Source organism: Balaenoptera physalus (genome assembly GCF_965194825.1).
Source record: "Balaenoptera physalus genome assembly, chromosome: 11".
NCBI lineage: Eukaryota > Metazoa > Chordata > Mammalia > Artiodactyla > Balaenopteridae > Balaenoptera > Balaenoptera physalus.
In genome coordinates, this window is record NC_138896.1 from 10,587,016 (window position 1) to 10,606,517 (window position 19,502).

General features: G+C 36.6%; 2 protein-coding genes across 3 annotated transcripts in view; one reads left to right on the top strand and one right to left on the bottom strand.

The window, feature by feature from the left end:
- Window positions 1-19,502, top strand: part of NOL7 (nucleolar protein 7) — a 342,745-nt gene that overhangs the window by 13,836 nt on the left and 309,407 nt on the right. The window lies entirely within an intron of this gene.
- The window catches only part of RANBP9 (RAN binding protein 9), a 90,074-nt gene that overhangs the window by 8,240 nt on the left and 62,332 nt on the right, over window positions 1-19,502 (bottom strand). For both annotated transcript variants that reach the window (XM_082415178.1, XM_082415177.1), the window contains exons 6-12: window positions 14,383-14,567; window positions 11,752-11,864; window positions 10,317-10,425; window positions 8,587-8,777; window positions 7,283-7,427; window positions 3,875-3,996; window positions 2,050-2,201 (exon numbers count right to left, since the gene is read on the bottom strand). In XM_082415178.1, the coding sequence (XP_082271304.1) occupies window positions 2,050-2,201; window positions 3,875-3,996; window positions 7,283-7,427; window positions 8,587-8,777; window positions 10,317-10,425; window positions 11,752-11,864; window positions 14,383-14,567 (1,017 nt within the window). The remainder of the gene's footprint in view (window positions 1-2,049; window positions 2,202-3,874; window positions 3,997-7,282; window positions 7,428-8,586; window positions 8,778-10,316; window positions 10,426-11,751; window positions 11,865-14,382; window positions 14,568-19,502) is intronic.

A 19,502-nucleotide genomic window follows, 5' to 3' on the forward strand; every position in this document is an offset into this window, starting at 1 on the left:
GGAATGGGAGAGAAGCAGCTCAGAGTGTTAAGACAATCTCTTGAAGTAGTTGGCATTTGCTTAGAAGTCAGAGGGACAAACTCAAAGCCATCCACATTCTTTAGATGATGAATTACATCTTCACTTAATTCAATATATAATCAAGGAATATCTTTGAGGATAGGCCATGTAATGCCATTTCCTGTGCTTCATGCAAATTAGAATCAAAGAATAAGCCATGGAGTGGAATGTTAAATTTTCAAAGGGGCTACATAAAATCATACTCCATTAGCATAAAGTATTAACAAGAAAACAGAGTCAGATGACCTGGTGTAAAAAAGCCTACGAATTCTTTTTTAAAAACATTTCACATCCCCAAATATCTCCTAAAACATCAGTTCTCAAAGCATGATCCAGGGACAACTGGGTCAAAGACCCTTTCAGGGTCTCTTGTGAGGGCAAAACTATTTTCATAATAATACTAAGATATTACTTGCTCTTTTCTCACTCTCATTCTTTCAAAACTATACAGTGGGGTTTTCCAGAGGCTACATGTGTGTGATATCACAACAGACTAAATACAGAAGTAGGTATGAGAATCCAGCTTATCATTTATTAAACCTAGCATTAAAGAGATTTACAAAAATGTAAAGCAGGGCCACTCTTCTCATTATGTTTGTTTGTTTATTTTAGGAAGATAAAATAACACTTTTATGAAAAATAACATTATTTTAAAATGAATTTTTAGTATTCATTTCTAGTAGAGTAAAATCAATAAATATAACTTATACAAACAAGAGCCCTTTGGGAATCTTTAATAGTTTTTGAAGTGTTTAGATACCAAGAAGGTTGAGAACCACTGCCCTAAAACAACCCCAGTACCTAGCAAAGAAGTTTCCCAAAGGGATAGCTTTGGATACGTGAAATAATAATAAAGCCTGAGAAGTTTCTTAGCACTGTTAATATCAGAAAAGATTCTCAAAGTTGTATAATAATGAAAATTCCCAGTCTGGAAAAATCCAGTTACGCATGCCTTTTTATCTGGAGGTGTATACAGGTGGCTTGTTAACCCATCCTAGACTAGACAGGTGCTCTACTGAGGCTACAGCGCATGTAGCTGGGATGGGTTTTTTTTTTTTTTTTTTTTTTTGGACGGATTTTATGCCATATTTAGCACTACTACGTGTTGCTCGCTGGCCCTCTCTCTGTTTAGGTCAGGAAGGGATGGCAGGAGTCTTGAGTCTCGCCCTCTCCTATACCCAAGCATCAGTGTCAAGGCCACTACATGCATCTCCCCTTCGTTTTTTGGGCTTATTTCAAAACATTCAGGAGAAAATATTTGTAACAAACCAACTTTGAGCCCAACCTCATGCAGGGCAAACAAAACAGAACAAAAAACCACAATGGCTAGGTTCATGTTTCACAGGTGTACAGGGCTGGTGGGACTTCTATGAACATGAAAAAAATCTCATCTCTACCACTAACTGCAATGCTGACTTAAGGTAGGCAAAACTCCATCTTTAACTGCTACACAGAACTGTGGCTAACTTAATGAACTGTTTCCATTTTCTCCATCTCACTATATCCAGTGCAGGCATCAATCCAGAAGAGACTTGAAGACGTGTTTTATCTCTTCTGTGAAAGATGACCCAACCCTTCACCAATCTCAAAATAAAAGCCACACATTCAATTTGCTGCAACCCTGAACAATCTCTACTAAAGTAAAAATATCTCAAATTTATAGTTTTATCAGCACACTCACATTTCTCCTAATAACTCTGCCAATTTTATAGCCAAGAAAACTAAGAAAGCAAGTTGACAAGGGGCACACAACACTGGTAAGTGGCAGAACTGAGATTTAATCTGTATGTTTCACAGAAGTCCAGCGCTCCTTCCAGCAGAGCAGGGCTGCCAAACCCGGCCACGCGTTCTCACCCTTGGCCGGGCAGGACGCCGGGGAGGAGCACGAGTCCAAGTTTCCCAACAAGAGTTCCAGTGTTGCTCAATGTACAAAACTACATTTTCGTTCCTTTGACACATTTATAAGTTTTCAAGGGAAAACAAATTTACCTTCAGCATTTTTTTATTTGCTGTGTTCTTGCCACACTCTCTCCTCAGCTGCTCACTCATCGCTTGTAGCTCTCTTCCGAAGTGAATCATTCTTTCTATGGCGGCTTGACTTCCTCCACACAGCTGGCGTCTTAACTGGCTTGAATCAACTTCTGTAAGCAAAACAAACAGGTATTTTACTACCTTACATCTGGAGTACAGTGGAGAAATGAACATAAACTGCTTACAACATTTTGGACGTTTCATTTAGTAACTACTTCCTAATATTTTACCTAAATATGCAGATTTTTAATTTAATGTGGACCTTTGTAGCTAAAAGGTATACTTTATCTAGGCCTCAAGAGTCTAGGATCCAATACCCAGCTTGCAGTTGAAAGTCAGGTGACAACCTTTCAGTGTTAGGATGTACATATGTCTCAGGGAAAATTTTATGAAAGGTTAATAAGCACAATTTTCTAAAACTACAGCAACATGAAAAAAAGGAAGAAAGAAAAAAGTAATGCTTCTCAGGCTACTTTAACTGACAAAGAACAGAGATAGAAGATAAGAAAGACTAAATGACTCCAGTAAAAACACAGAAGACACCACATACTAATCAAAAGGGTTAATTATACTACTTTTAGAAAAATACTACTTTTAGGAAAAAATTTTACAGTGTATATCTTGACTGACAATAATCACTGATCAATAACAAACAGTATAAGTCACTAATAACAACAACATTATAAATCACTAATGACGATGATAATAGTTAATGTTTACGAAGCACTTACTTTGTGCTATTAGCTTTTCACAGATCAGCTATGAGGCAGTTATTATTATACCCATTTTACAGATGAAGAAACTGAGGCAAAGAGCTCCTAAGTAATTTGTCCAAGGTTACACAGCTAGTAAGTGGCAGTTGCAGAATTCAAATCCAGGTGATCCGGCTCTAGAACTCCTGCTCTTAATCACTATGCTCAAATTACTCTTGGAATGTTGAGGTTGCTTGCTGATATCTGATAGAGTGAAGCTAGGCTGCCTTTTCAATCATACTCCTTGCTTGAAAGAGTGAATTATGCATTGGAACACACAATCCTCAACAACAAGGTGGTTGTGTAATATAAGTTTGCATTTATAAAGTAGTTTCTAACAATTTGAATAAATACCTTTTAATCTCAAAATACTAAGAAATCTAATGTCCTGACAAGTAAGAATTTATAAGCTTCAATAATTTTCACTCTCCAGTTGATGGGAAAGTTTGCTGATGGTTTAACTTTTTGGTACAATTTACTACACAAGTTGTCAACAAAGTAAAATTATGCATGCTAATATATCTGTCAGCCACATAGCTCTGAGGTGGGAGGAGCCAAGGGGGTGTCAAATGTAGGCACCTACTATCTGCCAGGCACTGGGCTATGCACAGTCACATATATTCACATTAAATGAATTTAAGAAAGTTTGATTAGAACTTATAAAATCATCTCTACCCATTTGGCCTTTATTGGCTATACTGAAATAGGTATAAAAACTTTTCTTATCTCCAACCTTAGCTATCCTAAAGGATATTTAACACTAATAAGTTAGTACTCCTACATTAATGAAAGCACTACAGTTGTGCAGAAACAGTTCAGCAAAGAAGATACCAAAAAATTAAACTCTACTCTCTCTAGCAACCCACTCTCACAAGAAATTTTACGAGAAGTAATACGTATCACTATAAAATCCAATGGCTCATACATCTTTAAATTTGATTTATGCTCATCAGCTGTGAATCAGTACAAGTAAAAACATAACCTTGTAGTCATCATTTTTTATTAAAAATGTAAGAAATATCACTGCAGACCCATTTCGGTGTCACAATCTTCCATTTCGTGGTCATGTTTAGAGCTACCATTTAGGAAACCATTGGATGAAGTTTCTCCAACTCCATTGGAGTAGTGATCTGTTTCCATGTCTACATCATTACTGAAAATGAAAAAACAAACCTAATTTTAGAAATAGCATACTTGCAGCTTAGTTTAAAATAAATTACTACTCAACTACAGAGCCTACTTATAAACTGACTTCATAAGGCAATAGCAATCTGGAAAAAAGGTATTTAGTTACATCTTGAATGTATTCAAAGCCAAATCTGTAGCTGACCTTTAACAAATCTGTACTCCTGGAGATAAGGGAGGAAAAAAAGTACATGTACTAAAATGTAGTGGTTTTATGACTTCCGATCAATATGGAGAAATCATTTTTCAGCACATATTTCCCAGTATTTTTCAAACTCAGATCTGCTCTCCATTCTTTGTTTTTTTTTTTTTTTTTTTTTCTTCATTCTTTGTTAATCAACTCCTGCCCCAGAATCCCTGACCCTCACCCAAGCATTCACTTGGCAGCATGTAAGGGAAACCCTCCCTCTCAAACTACTCCTGGAACCCACCTCTCTTCGCCTCTTTCCCCGTGCTCATACTCGAGTCGCTTCTAGACTATTGTTTTCATTAACGGCCTTGATGTTTTGGCATTTGTCCTCACTACTCAAAAATATACTCTTTCTCAAAGGCAAATAATAACCTGAAAAACTACTCAGTCTCATCCCTTCATACCTTCCCAGCACCCAACACTATTTTTCTCTCACAGGCTTTCTTATTGGCTGAAGATTCTAAAATATTGCTGAATCTTAATTTTTAAAATGCTGTTCTGGAGATACTTAGGGCATTTCCAATTCTCACCTACGTCACGTTGACGGAACGAATAGCATGTGCCGACAGTTCTACAGGGCCATGCTGAACTCGTCAATATTTGCCCTTCAGGTCCTTCCACACCCCAAGCAACAATATCTAACCATCCAAATTTCTCCTATGAAGATCTAGGTTATGATTATACAGCTCAGAAGGAAACGCTTGATGAAAATTTAGAAAATATTTAAATAAAAATGATCTTTTCTCATTAAAAAGGCAATGTCTGTAGAAAAATAAACATCAAATGCAGATAAGCAAAAAGCACCTTATGCATAACGCTAGCAAAGGTAACCAATGGTTAGCTTGGGCGCGTGGGCACGCGTGGGTGCATACACACTTCTATCAGTAACACCTATCAGGGTAAAAAGGCACACAGAGATCTAGGAAGAAGAGGGCAATGGCCCCAGGACATTTTTGTCAGTCAGAAAGCTTGTTTGGTATCTTGATGAAATTTGAGAATTGATAAGAAAAATCAAACTTTAAAAATAATGTTTAAGGGAAATCCTTAAGATCGTAGCTTTTAGTGATCTTATTAATATACTAAAGTGCATTTTTCATAATCCAATATAATATCTGAGAGGGATACTTTCATTCAACACACATTTAAGAGCCTCTAGGCCATCCTCTGTGTTAGGTGCTACGGATATAATGAAACAGCCCCTGCCCTCCAGTAGTGAACAGCCTAGAAAAAGCTAATAAAGTTATTATAGTACAGAGAATCAGTACTGTGATCAAAGTTCATCACAAGGAGTGACACAACATTTGGCGGGGATATAAATCAAGGAAAACATCCTGGAAGAGGAAACATCTGAAGTTGAGTTTTACAGCTTGAATAGAAGTTAGGATGGAGGAGAAGAAGGAGAGCAGGGAGAAGAGTATTTCTGATGGGGGAGTATAAGGGAGAAAGCACAAGTCTAGAAGTCAGACATCCTGGGAAGCAGTTGCAGTTCTGCAGCTTACTAGTTACTAATTATTGACCTTAAAAAAAAAAAAGTCATTTACTTCTCTGGTACTCAGCTCTACATCTGTAAAATGGTTTTCACAGTTAATACCATCTTTGCCTACTTCACAATACCGCTGGTAAGGAAAGCCATTACCAACTAGAAAATAACTGTTACTGCTTAACAGTTTAAGGCACTTTAGAAGCTTACTTTCTTCTATACTGCACACAAAAGAGGATGCTGTGTCATCAGCCCCTTCCGTTAAGCTTGCTTCCCTCGACTCAGGTAATAACAGGTCTCTGTAGCAACTTCCTGCCATGAGGATAGTATTTAAGAGAAAAACTCACGAAGAAACTGCAATCCTACCCTCAAACTATGGTAGAACCCTCTAACAATGATAAAGTACTAATATACTATAAAGTACAATGATGTACTAAAGGCTTAATCTTTTAAATTTCCATACAAAAATTTCACTACAATATTCTAATCTTATATTTTCTAGTTATGTCATCTCTACTGACTACCCTGACCTCCTCAGCAAGACAGTCCGTTTTCCTACTGTTCTTCTCATACCATTTTCGTGGACTTCATTATCACCTGTACCACACAATACCATTACTTCAGTACATTTTTATCATTTGTGACAGATAACCTGGAAATTCTGATTAATCTCCAAATTTGTGAAAACAGATTTTTACACATACTTCTTTCTCCAGAGTCATATTTCCATTAAGAGTCATGGTAAACATTAGGTTCTCTCTCCTTCAATGGGAGAATTTTGCACTGATAAACATTCCCCCAAAACGCAGTGTGACCAATCAATTCATGTTCTAAGACCAAACCAACATCAAATTGATAAAATCCATAAGAACTTGCTGTCACACACTAGCATTCAATTCAAATGAAACCTTTCGGTTTCATAAATAGTAAACCTGAGTATGTCATAGTATGCTGACAGAGACTTCTCTCAAAGCTCTTCAAGTGGAGACCATGCCTAGCAGTGTCTGACATCCAACAGGTTCTCAATACTCTCCTCGCACTGTATGTTTTTACTAAATGACTTAACCATCTGTTATACGCAAGCTACTTAAAGATAGGTTCTCATCAAATATTTTTTGTAAAGTTAGTTATTTGGAACTCAGGAAACACTTCACACACTTACACCAAAAAACCCACACACAAAGAAAAAAAATAGTTGTAACTGTATCATATGTTAACTGCAGAGGTTAAATACACTATTGTGACTTCACTTGGAAACATAACAAGTGGCATGTACGTAACCACCTGTACGGGTCTGCGGTGGCAGGAAGATGAAATGCAGAACCCTGGATGTGTCCCTAACACCCCACTAGAGGCAAGAGTGACGTAGAGGAAGGGGAAGGAACAGAAGGAGAAGCCTCCATGAACACTAGGAGAACAGAAAGCTTTGGGGAACTTACTCCCCACCCTTTTAACCTCTGGGGGCTTGGGAACTCTCAGGCCCCCACTATGGACCATCTAACTCAATTTCTCCGTATTATTAAAAATGATGACACCTATAATTAAGGTTGCTTATAGTAACGCAAAAGCTAGGGATATCATTACCTGGTGAAGTTATTAACTTGCTGTGACCTTGACATGTTTATACTGTTCAGTTCTGGTACATTCAAACTGGACGACTGGTGTTTACTATGGCAATACGACTGATGTGCTTTATTTGATATTACACCATTACTACAACTTTCAAAACCTGGGAAAAAAGAAAAAGAAACTTTATAAAAATAGAAACAAACACATAAGGTTGTAACAGATGTACCATATTCTGATCATGTATTTAAGACTTTTATAATGCAGGAAAGTCAATGGACTACTTAAATAGAAAACAAATGGATAACTTCTTTGAAAGAACATAAGGATACTTAATTGTGAGCTGTCATCTCCTCCTATATTTAATTGAAGGCTTAATTATGGGTCTCATTTAATCCTCACAACCCCCCAGCCCCCGCCCATGAAGCCCAGAGTTATCATAACCACATTTTACATATGAATACACCAAGGCTAAGAATCTGTCCAAGCCTGACGTGACACGTGGTGTCAGAGGGGTGGTGACTAAGGACACAAACATGAGAATCACGCACACTGTGCAGGATGGTGATGTAAACAGGCTGAGTGGCAGCAACGTAGAAAGATACATGTTGAGTGAGAAAAAGCAAAGGTGTTGCTCTACTCTTTGAAAGGACAGGAAACAGTATTTGACTTCTGCTTTAGAACGTTAAATGTACAGAGGAAAGATAATACCTTGGGAAAAACAGAATTAAAGAGACAAGCAAAGAATAAAAGACTGAGAAGGATCAGAAATAAACCTGCAGAAGTGATGTCATAAAAGCCAAGAAAGGAGAGAATTTTAATTAAGAGAACACCAAAGGGCTTGGTGAGTCCAGAAAAGGGTAGGAGGAAATGAACAGGCAGAGCTGACTCTTGCCGGCAGCTTGGCTGGGAAAGAATGAGCGAGAGGCATTGGGTAGCTGGGTGTGGTGATCGGTGGCTTCAGACAGCACAGCCATGTCAGCGCCTTTACGGTTATCCTTTCCTAACACACACAATTACCTTCTCATCACCGAACATCTCCGATTTAACTTCTAGAGGCAACGTGAACGCCGCCCTTCATTTCCGGAGATCCGTTAATCACCTGTTCTTAGACACAGCCCATCTCCAAGTCGCTTCCTGGTACTAAGAACACATGAATCCGACCCACCCACAATTCTTCCTCCAGAACATCCTGAGATCAAGTATACAGATGTGCCAAACGCCTAGCAGAAATGTCTAGATTTTTTAAAAAATTTTATTTTGGTTCAAAACCACGAAGAAGGATAAAAATTTTAAGATAATGTCATAAGACTGAACCTCACCAGAAAAATGTGCAGCACTTCCTTTGCCTGATGCTAAACTGTGGACACTCATTCCGTGGCTGGGGCTCATACTTGGACTACTAAAAGGTCGAGGACTCACAGGGTAACTGTCTTGAGATTTTGGACTTCGGCCTCCCAAACATCGTACTTCGCTATCTGTACCATTCACCATTTCTATAAACTGACGCACTCTAAAAAGAGAAAAGAAAAATTTACTTACATGATCTTCAAATTACTGTTTGTTTATTTAATAGCAACAGATTTCTGAAAGGAAATATTTTAAGAACTTGTATTTATCAGTAAATGTGGCCTTTAGATAGTATGCTAAAAATACTAAACATGGTTCCATATACTGTACTGCTTAGAATTTAAAATTTTCCAGAAAAATGAGAGTATAATGCAAAAGACATTGTATCGCCTTTAATCAAGATTTACTAAGAAAATGAAAATCTATCTGTAGCTATAATAAACAAACCAAAATGGACCTCATTTTTTTTAGCTAAAATAATCAAAATAATATTTGCACTTGGAAGCAAACCAAATAGTACATAAGAACATCATGTACTTTTTTTTTTTTTAAACATCTTTATTGGAGTATAATTGCTTTACAAACATGTACTTTTATATACATACCTACCTACATACAAAATAAGAGCCTAAGTCCCCAAGTTTCCTTATCCCTCTTAACCAAAACAGGCCACATTTAAACTTTGATTCTAAAGCAAGACAATTTTGACACTGGACTTAGAATTTCTGGTGCTTAAAGAGTTTAAATCTTAAACCTAATAACACCTGAATTTTAAAATAACGAAGATTCATACGACCAATTAAAAAATGCCAAATTAGGATGGCTATTATTTATGAAAAAAAAACAAAAACAAAGAAACAGAAAATGACAAGTGTTGGTGAGGATGTGGAGAAACGGAACTCTTGTACACTGTTGGTGGAAATGTAAAATAGTGCAGGGCTATGGAACTGTGAGGACTAATTTTCAAAAAACTAAACACAAAGTTATCATATGGTCAACAATTCCCCTTCTGAGTGTATACGCAAAAGAACTGAAAGCAGGGACTCTAACATATATTTGTACACCCGTTATGCTAAGTGAGACAAGGCAGTTACCAAGGACAAATATTTTATGATTCCATTTACATGAGGTATTTAGAGCAGTCAAATTCAAATTTATAGAGACAGAAAGTAGAACGGTGGTTGCCAGGAGCTGGGGGGAGAGAGAGAAATGGGGAGTCAGTGTTTAATGGGTACTAAGTTTCAGTCTCGGATAATGAAAAAAGTTCTAGAAAGGGATGGTTGGTTATGGTTGAAAAACAATGTGAATGTACCAGAAACAATGTGAATACCAGAAAACTGTACATGTAAAAATGGCAAATTTAATGTATATTTTTGCCACAGTTTTTTAAAATGCCCCAAACTTACTATAAGGTACTATACAGGAGGAAAAATAGACACCCATCTTCTAAGTAAGATTTTCACGTTTTTAAACACAGGGATAGAATGACAGAGAGCAAAACACAAAGTAAAAGATGCCCTCTGCCTACAGTCCTCAGCACAAGCATATTGTATAACCTGTTACTTAAAGGTGCTACATTACAAAATTACATCCAAGTATCTGAAACAAGTTAAAACAAAAATTAAAACTATTAAAGCATGAAAATAATTTTGATTATATAATACGCACATGTATAATTAATATAACATTTCATTAAACTCACTTTAATGTGAAAAGGAGATTGGGATTTCTTTCAAGTAAACTTGGGTATAACTGTTGTGTTGTTTCAATGGCTTCTCCCATTCTTCCTGCTAACACCAATTTCTGAATTCCTATTTAGAAAAAGAAAGCAAAAGATAAATTTTTTAAAAAAAGAATAGAAACAGAAACTTAGTGGACCCTCAAAAAAAATTTAGTACAAAATCTTTAAATAAATTATCATGATTACTTTCCACTTCTTTTTCTAACTCAGTTTCTACTTCAACGAAAATTTTCAGACAAATTAAAAAATTAGAAAAACAAGTACTTTAATAAACTACTAAAAAACCCCACAAACTCACATACAAGTAGCATAGGAAAAATACCTGTTAAGCAATACTGATGTACTGAACACTAAAATGAAAAAGATGGGTACGTTATGGCATACATTGTGGTGATGATTTCATGGATATATACTTATCTCCAAACTCAGCCAGGTATATACGCTAAGTATGTACAGTTTTTAACCTGTCAACCATACCTCAATAAAAGTGTTTTTTTAAAAAAAAAAGACCATAGGAAACATTAAAGAAATAATATTCCAAGTGTCTTATCAAATACTATCACCTTTCGAACCCAGTACTAAACGAATGCTAGCCTTTGAGTAAGACCTGAATCCACTAGCTACCCAGTGAGCAGTCCCTGTGGGTTAGATGACGGGGATACGAAGAGTAAGCGGTCGCCTCCTGCTTGCCAGAGCTTACAGCGCCGTGAGAAAGACAGGCAAGCGTACGATTAGCTACAACGCAGTGTCAGCCGTGCTATCACAGCAGTCTGACCTATAAAACATTTGTTTTCATCCATCGTGATCTCACCCGTAACGTCTTGTTTTTATCCCTATACTTTCATCAAGCCATGCCCTCCCTAATGGCCTAACCGCACCAATCTCAGGGTGGCTACTGTGGACCCGCTGTTGTGCTGACCTGCCCTGGGCAGAACAGACTCCACAGCTCTGGCCACAAGCACCAGCACCTAAGCAATAAATACTTAAGATCAATACTACCTTAAATTTAGACAGCAATTTAAATGAAAAGATACTTAAATTTATTTTACACGTTATCTCCACTAACATCTAATCGTGGACTACTTTACCAATTTAAAAAAACACTGTTTAGTAAATGTTTACTTCCTGAAAGCTCAAGAAAATATACTTTAAGAAAAAAATGGCAAACATTTTTACAAAAATTTCTCCAAAATTGTATCTTTCTACATCCAGAATGCTAATAAGTGAATTTTTAATGTAATCTTCAAAAATGTCAATAAAAATAAATGTCAGAGGCATAATTTCAAGTTAATATATTTGAAAAAATTTTAATTTAAAAAATAAAATTTCTAAAAATCAATGTAACCAAACCTATAATCTGAAAACAAGTGTTAGCCATGCACCACAGGGTCCTTACTTTGTCTATTCTTAATGGAAGCTAATTCTTCTAGAACGGTCTGGTCTGTAGATCTGGCAAAGGCCTCTGCTGTGGCACAGTACCCATGGTGGACTAAATAAGATGAAACCATTCTTAAAATAAAAAGAAGAAACACACATCTTTTAGTCAAGAGAATACATGCTTCATACTACAGTTTATATAAACAAGGTCTACTCTGATATTGTAAGACCAACCTATGCCCTTGGAACAATTAAGGCTTTAAGTACCTCAACTTTAAAATAAGTTAAAAAAATCATTTTGTCTTATTCATGTAGTATTTCCAAAAAAGATAACTGCAAATGCTGAGGTGAGACTACTCTCCCTAAAAATAAGTATTACCAGAGAATCAAGGACATTAAATGACTTTGATTCTTGGCACTCCATTATCCCCAGGTCCTTTCCTATTATTTCCCATCCTTATTGAATCGTACTAACCATAATTTCTATTTGACCTTTATCATATGACTTATCCTAGTAAAGTGTTGGCATTTTGTAAAATAAAACAATTTAAAAACAACAGATTAACTCTTTGTGTTCTGTAGTTGAACCATTTTCTTTATCCGTCAGTTACATAAAATGGGATCACAAGGTGTGAACACAAAAAATACTAAGGTGAACCCAGAGAGAGAATCCTCCGGAACAAAGTCTATGAGGGTGATAATATTAATCAATGAGGAGTCAGCCTTCTAATCTAAATCAGTTAGTATGGTCGTGCACAGGACATTAATTCCTCAAATATGATTTACATGTAAGTGACACTGCCAAAGAGAAAGTTTCTTTTTTTAAAAAGCTACCAAGTGGTGTTGGCATTTACATCTAACTACAAAACGTTAGAAAAACTGTTGACTAAATGATATTAACTCAAATACCTAATCTCTCTCTAAACACCCTACTTTTAAACCTACCTCCATCCAGCACAACTAAGGGGCCCATGAGAAAACGGTGCGAAGCAGTGGTTCAGGAAAAGGGGACTGAGGTGGCAGAGGGGAGTATCTCTAAGAACCAGATTTTTTTCATTTTATTTCATCTAATTATTCAAATTAATTTAAGAGGGTAGGGGAGAACCTCTTAAAATGGACTTCCCAGGAGGTCATGGTGAATATCAATTTTGTGAAGCATGGGGTAGGGGAGGGTGCCCTCAACTGAACTCTGGCTATAGGATTAAGATAAACAATGCTTCCTCTACAACTATCCTGCCATGATGCTCAGTAGTAACCATTTTCAAAGCATTAAGAGATGTGACCCCCCAGAGAGCAGTCTGTCCTAGCTCCAACTCTAACTCATGGCAACTATGGGATTCTGAATCAGTTTCACTATTCTTTCAACTGTGCAGGACAAAATACTAGTGTTGAGGCTCTGATAACAGCTCTAGGGAAAAAGCTTGTTTTCAGAATCATCATCATGTCCAAAATTATCTCCTCCAAAAAATATGCAAAGTTTTATTAGATTTGTAAATTTAAGACTGTTCAAAGCAATTATACAGACATTTAAGATGAACTGTGTCAAGCTGATGGTATCCTTAATTTTCTCAGGTTAGATTACAGTAGGGAGAATGACAATTTAAACTTACTGGTATTTATTTTAAAGTCTACACTATTTCAAGTTCTAAGAGCTACTATTCAGTACTACTGACATTCTCGTGTCATGGCTAGCCTTTCAAGCAAAGGCATAGTCTAAAAAGTTGACTGTCACAGGAGTTACATTTTCCTGCTGACTTCCATATTGAAATTCTACCTTTTCATAAAAAGCTGCCTAAAAAAACAAGTTGAAAATTTTGGGTAAAAATGAGTTGAGATAAGCGGTACTTTGACTGACACCCACTGTTTGCTCTGCTGCTGCCCGTCCTCTACCACTGTTACTACTGATTCCTAAGTATTTAACCCGCACTGAGGGATCCTAACTCCACACTCACTGTCCCTTGGTCTTTATTCCCTTTAGCTCCTCTTAAATGTCTAATTATAGAATATACAATAAGTAAATGGAGTTTTAAAAATTCCTTAAGCTGGAGGCTTTTAGTCAGACAAGAAAAAAGGGATCCTAGTAAACAAAAATAGCTGGTATTATTCTTACACAGCAACCCATTCACTGGAAAAATTTAGCCAAATCCTGAAACGTGAAATGTACACATCAAGTCTATATTCCAGTATGTAAACTACACCACTATTGTGATGCTTATTCTTACTAAGCAATAATTTTTTCTTCATAAATATTGACATTACTGCTGAACAACATAGCCAAGTTCATGTCCAAATACCACAATGCTGAATTATACAATCTAAATTATCTTTCTGAATTTATCTTTTGCATTGGCACTATTAATAGTTGAATCACATAACCTACGGAAACCGTTAAATCCTGTTACTAAGGATAGCAAATGCATTAACCTAAGAGATCTACTGTCACTTTATTTCTTCCAGCAAATTAATAAATCAGACTAAAATACAATTTGGTATGTGTGTCACCAAATCAAACATTATTAATACATTAAAATCATTAGGATATATATTAAGAGATTAAAAAGCATCAATAAATAGTCTTTCATACCAAAAGGATGAGATGTTTTATAAAAAAGGTACTTTGGAAAATGTCAGTTCACATTTCTTCACTTACTTTTGTATCATGGTCTGCCACTCTCCTTCCCGATCTCCAACAGGAAACCGGTCTATCTGTGCCTGTATTTTGGTTCTCCACTCTCGCATGTAATCTTCTATATCAAACACGAAAGGATGTTGCCCAAAATTAGCATCGACGACTTCTCCTGGTGTCTGGAGCCCCACAGTAGGATATAAATTGGGCTGTAAGACAACACATTTTACTAAACATCTATCCCTTTTATGTTAAAAACATATTCATTCTTTCAAATGCTACAGAACTACAAATTTACTTCATGAATATTTTAAAATCTCAACCAAAAACTAGTAGAGGAAGACTAAAGCAAATCATCTAAAATACATTATACGCTGGATGAAAACTATCACTTCCTGTAATCTAATCATCAAAAAAAATACGCAGAGACCATGTGGCATTATACTTCTAATAAATGAAGACACCATTCTTGCTCTTAAGAATATGTCATATAATAGTTGTAGAGATTCAAGTATAACGCAGGTTTATCCTTTTATGTATGATATAAGCGATGCATTTCTAGAAACTGCACGTGAAAGCTAGTTACTATGAAAGTACATCCTAACTGGGCATGTACTATTTTATAATTTCACTTATCTGTACATCTGGGATGCCTTTATTAAGGGATCATGATAAGAACTTAATTATAAGCAAAACAGTGCCATTAAGAATAGAGATTCTTTACATAAAAATAAAACGCGCATATTTCAAGGAAAGGAAAGGATGGATTTAAATATTCAGATTCATGAAGAAATGCATTTACTCCAAGATATACTCTAAGATTTCGAGGTAAAACAATCAAGTTTAATAGCTTCAAAAATTTTGTACAAAAAATATAGGAGTCTTTCTTTTGGCTCTATCCTTGTTACATCTAAAGGGAGAATAAGTTACTGAATGTCTACTAAACAGCCAGGTTTAATCATTATAATTATCCTGTTAAATCATTATTATTATTATTTGCATTACAAAGATACAGAAACTGAGAATTATGGGTTAAATTAACTTGCTCACAGTTGTTCTACACTATGGCAGAGGTGGGATTAGAACACAGGTTTAACACCAAATCTAAGTTCAATTTTTCTTTCTGTAACTCCAAATCCTACTTCATCTTCAGTCTCTGTATTTATGCCTTATCTCTTTGCTTTAATGGTTATCACAAGTATTTTCAGTACAAAATTAGGTAAAGATTGAGTATAATTCATGTGTACATATAAGGTGCTTAGATAGATTTCACTGCAAAAAGCTAAGAGGATGTTTTTAAAATCAGCTGACCAACCAAGCAACCAAAATCACAAACAGAAGGAGTACTGTGTCAAAATATTGAGAAATATACTCACACTGGATTAGGGAAATAAATGGTAACACAATGCACACAAAGGTACTGAACAAATGTACTGATTCTTAACAATCAACAAAACTTGCAAGTTAACACAATTTTAAGCCGAAGACAAGTGAGATACTTATTTGACCAATGAGAAAACTGAGACCTAAAGAGCTTAAGGGGTGTCTCCAAAAGCACACAGCTTGTTAATGACACACATAAAGGAAAAAACTCATGGCTCTCTACTCGTAGCACAGTATTCTTTTCAAGAAAACCCATTATAAAATTGTGACATACTTTAAAACAAAAATATATAAAGCCAAAGACTCTTATGTCAAGAAAACTAGACTTTATAGAAAACAATCTGCCACACATATAAGGATCAATGTTCCAAATATTAAAAAATATTCTCACAATATAGGAGGACAAAGATTACTAGTTCAAAAAAATTTAATTGGTAATAGATAGGCAATTTGAAGAAATATAAGATGATAAAAATATGAAGAGACATACTGAACTTTTTAAAATGCATACTAAAATAAACAGATATTTTTGCACATCAGATTAAGATTTTAAAGACTGAGAATACCCAGTGCTGATGAACGTTGGGAAAATAAGCCCTCTCATCCACTGTACACACCAATGTGAAACCATATAACCTTTTAAGAAAGAAATTCAGCAAAATCTATTAAAACTGACAAGGCAATTTCACTTGTAAGAAATTAATCCCACAGAAAAACAAACATGTGCAAAGATATATGTCCCACAGCATGATTTGTAATAGCAAATAAAAAATTAAAAAGCATGTCTATTCACAGGTGGTATTATATACCACAATCATTGAAGCTCAGACCCCACTAACTACAAGATTTACCATTATTTTATGTCTAAGCAAAAACACTGCCCATTAAACTCTGACAGGCCATGGATTCTAAGATGCACCCCATATCATAAATGTTAAAATATGCAAAAATGTACATCTTCAAATTGTGGTAGTACATCATATAATAAGATATTATAAAAACAAGCAAAAAGAAGAGTTACAAATGTGTATACTGACACAGAAAGAGGCCCAAGATACATTACTAAATGAAGAAAGCAAGCTATAGAATAGTGCCTCAACTATGACCCTGTCTTCTTCCATCCTACATTTAATTATGGAGATACTGGCTAACGTAAGTTTAAAACAGATCTAGAAGGGTATACACTCAACACAATCATTGTATCTATAGAGGCTGGGATTATAAGGAATTTCTCTTTTATACATTCCTGTATTTATAAATATTTATTATTTGACTATTTAACACTCTATATTGCCTTCTATAATCAGAAGGTGATAAAAAACTAAAAATGACAAAGTCAGTTTAGGCTCAATGAAAAGTAACTAACTGTACCTTTTATACCACTTACTCAACCTTAAAACTTGAGGGAGAGATTAAGGACACAGCCCTTAACTGACTAAACTACAAATTTTAAAAAATATAATAGACTTTTAAATTGCTAAATTATAGATTTCTAAAAGCAGAATACAACAATGCAATGGGTCTTAGTCACAGAGTTGTGCAGCCATTACCATTATCTAATTTTACAACATTTGCATCACTCTGAAAAAACCTCCATACCTATTAGCAGTCACTCTCTGTATCCCCCCAGTTCCTAACCGCTGACAACCACTAATCTACTTTCTGACTCCACAGATTTGCCTATTCTGGATATTTCGTATCAACGTAATTATACAGTAGGTGGTCTTTTCTGTCTGGCTTCTTTCACTTCACATAATGTTTTCAAGGTGCATCCATGCTGTAGCGTCCATCTAGATTATGGATACATGTAAAACAATGTTTTCAGGGAAACTTTTTAAATTAAAAAAAAAAAAGCACTCCTGCCTATGTAGAATTAGAAGTGAGAATAATTTAAGTCTCTATGAAGAGAACAGAAAAATACATAGGTCTCATTTCTATTAACCCATGAAAGATGAAAACAGCTACTAAAAATGATATTCAAAAGCTAAGTATACACAATAAAATTATATCCTCAATATCATAGTTTTGTTCTTTTATATATAAAAGATTTTTTTCTAAAGAAAATTGAAGCAAATAATGCTTTCTATAAAAGGTAGATTTCAAATCAGGCCAAGGAACTGGAAAGCAGCATCATTTTAAACGTGAACAGCTTCTATAACAAAAGAATTTATCTAATCCCAACTGAATTAGTCAGCTTATAGATGGACATTTCTCAAACTGGTGAGGTGAGCTGGGGAAGAAAGATCATTTTGAAAACATCTAAGGTTTTCCGAGACGTGAAACACCCTGTGTTCCATAATAGGTACACTTTTTTTCTGTGAACATACTCTCCACTGGGATTGAATGCTACGACTGGCTAGTGAACAGTACACAACATAGAAACACTTGTTTGGTGGTGCCTTTAAGAGAAAGACTAACTTCTTCTTTCCTTTTTAAGTAGAAGAATGATACGTTACATGTGGAAGTCCCAGATCTCAGTCATAAAAATAAAGAGCTCTAAGAGCCACCGTATTGTTAAAAGAAAACTTAACAACTACCACCATAACCACCACTTTACCCACTGCTACAGAGCTGAGTATCACCCTTGGTTAATCACAGACAAGGCAAAAAATAGAACTGGCGATTCTAAAGCGGGACAAAAAATAATCAGAAGGCAACACAAAAATAGTCAACATGTCTACAACTAGCTAAGCCTTTTTCAAATGATCCCCACTAGCTATCAGTGAGGAACAAAATATGCTAACTGACAAGTTGGTTTTACTTGCTCAGTGCCACAAAAAGAGGGAGAAGAAAGAAAAGCAAACCAGCTACGTAGGCCCTTTAACACAGCGGTCCCCAACCTTTCTGGCACCAGGGACTGGTTTTGTGGAAGACAATTTTTTCACAGACTTGGGGGGGGATCAGGGGGTAATGCGAGCGATGGGGAGCAGTGGGGAGCGGTGGGGAGCGACGGGGAGCGGTGGGGAGCGACGGGGAGCGGTGGGGAGTGACGGGGAGTGACGGGGAGCGGTGGGGAGCGATGGGGAGCAGTGGGGAGTGACGGGGAGCGGTGGGGAGCGATGGGGAGTGACGGGGAGCGGTGGGGAGCGGCAGATGAAGCTTCCCCGATCGCCCGCTGCTCACCTCCTGCTGTGTGGCCTGGTTCGCAACAGGTCACGGCCCGCCACCGGTCCACAGCCCAGGGCTTGGGGACCCCTGCTTTAACCAACTCCAACCGAAACGGAGCCTTAGCAAAACCCCTGCAACAATACTGAGCCACGTGAACCTGCCTACCTGCGCCCGCACCTAAACCCCGCTGCCCCCACCACAGCCGCTCTTCTCTAAAGACTCCCCTTTCCACTTAACACACTGGGTCACTTCCCTTGTTCAGTCGAGGGTATGATCATTGCTACTTTTCCTCTCTGTATACAACATCAACTGTGTTTCTGGCTACTGAATCGTTCTCATCAGCAAACACCCTGCTGAATCTAACAGAAAATCTCCTACTGTCCCCCATTCTACCACCAGCTACCACATCCCACTTCTTTACTCCTCACTGTGGTCAAAATCCTCCAAAGCTGTCCATACTCTATAACAGCTTCTCTCTTCCGATTCTCTCTTAAACCCGTCCCAGTCAGGATTTCTCTGTCACTCTGCTGAAACTCTCTCGACAAGGTCACCAGTGACCTCCACTCTGCCAAACCCACTGATCGACAGCCCTGTCTTATGTGATACGTTACAGTGGCATTTGGCACAGTTAATTTCTCCTTCCTTCTGGAAAT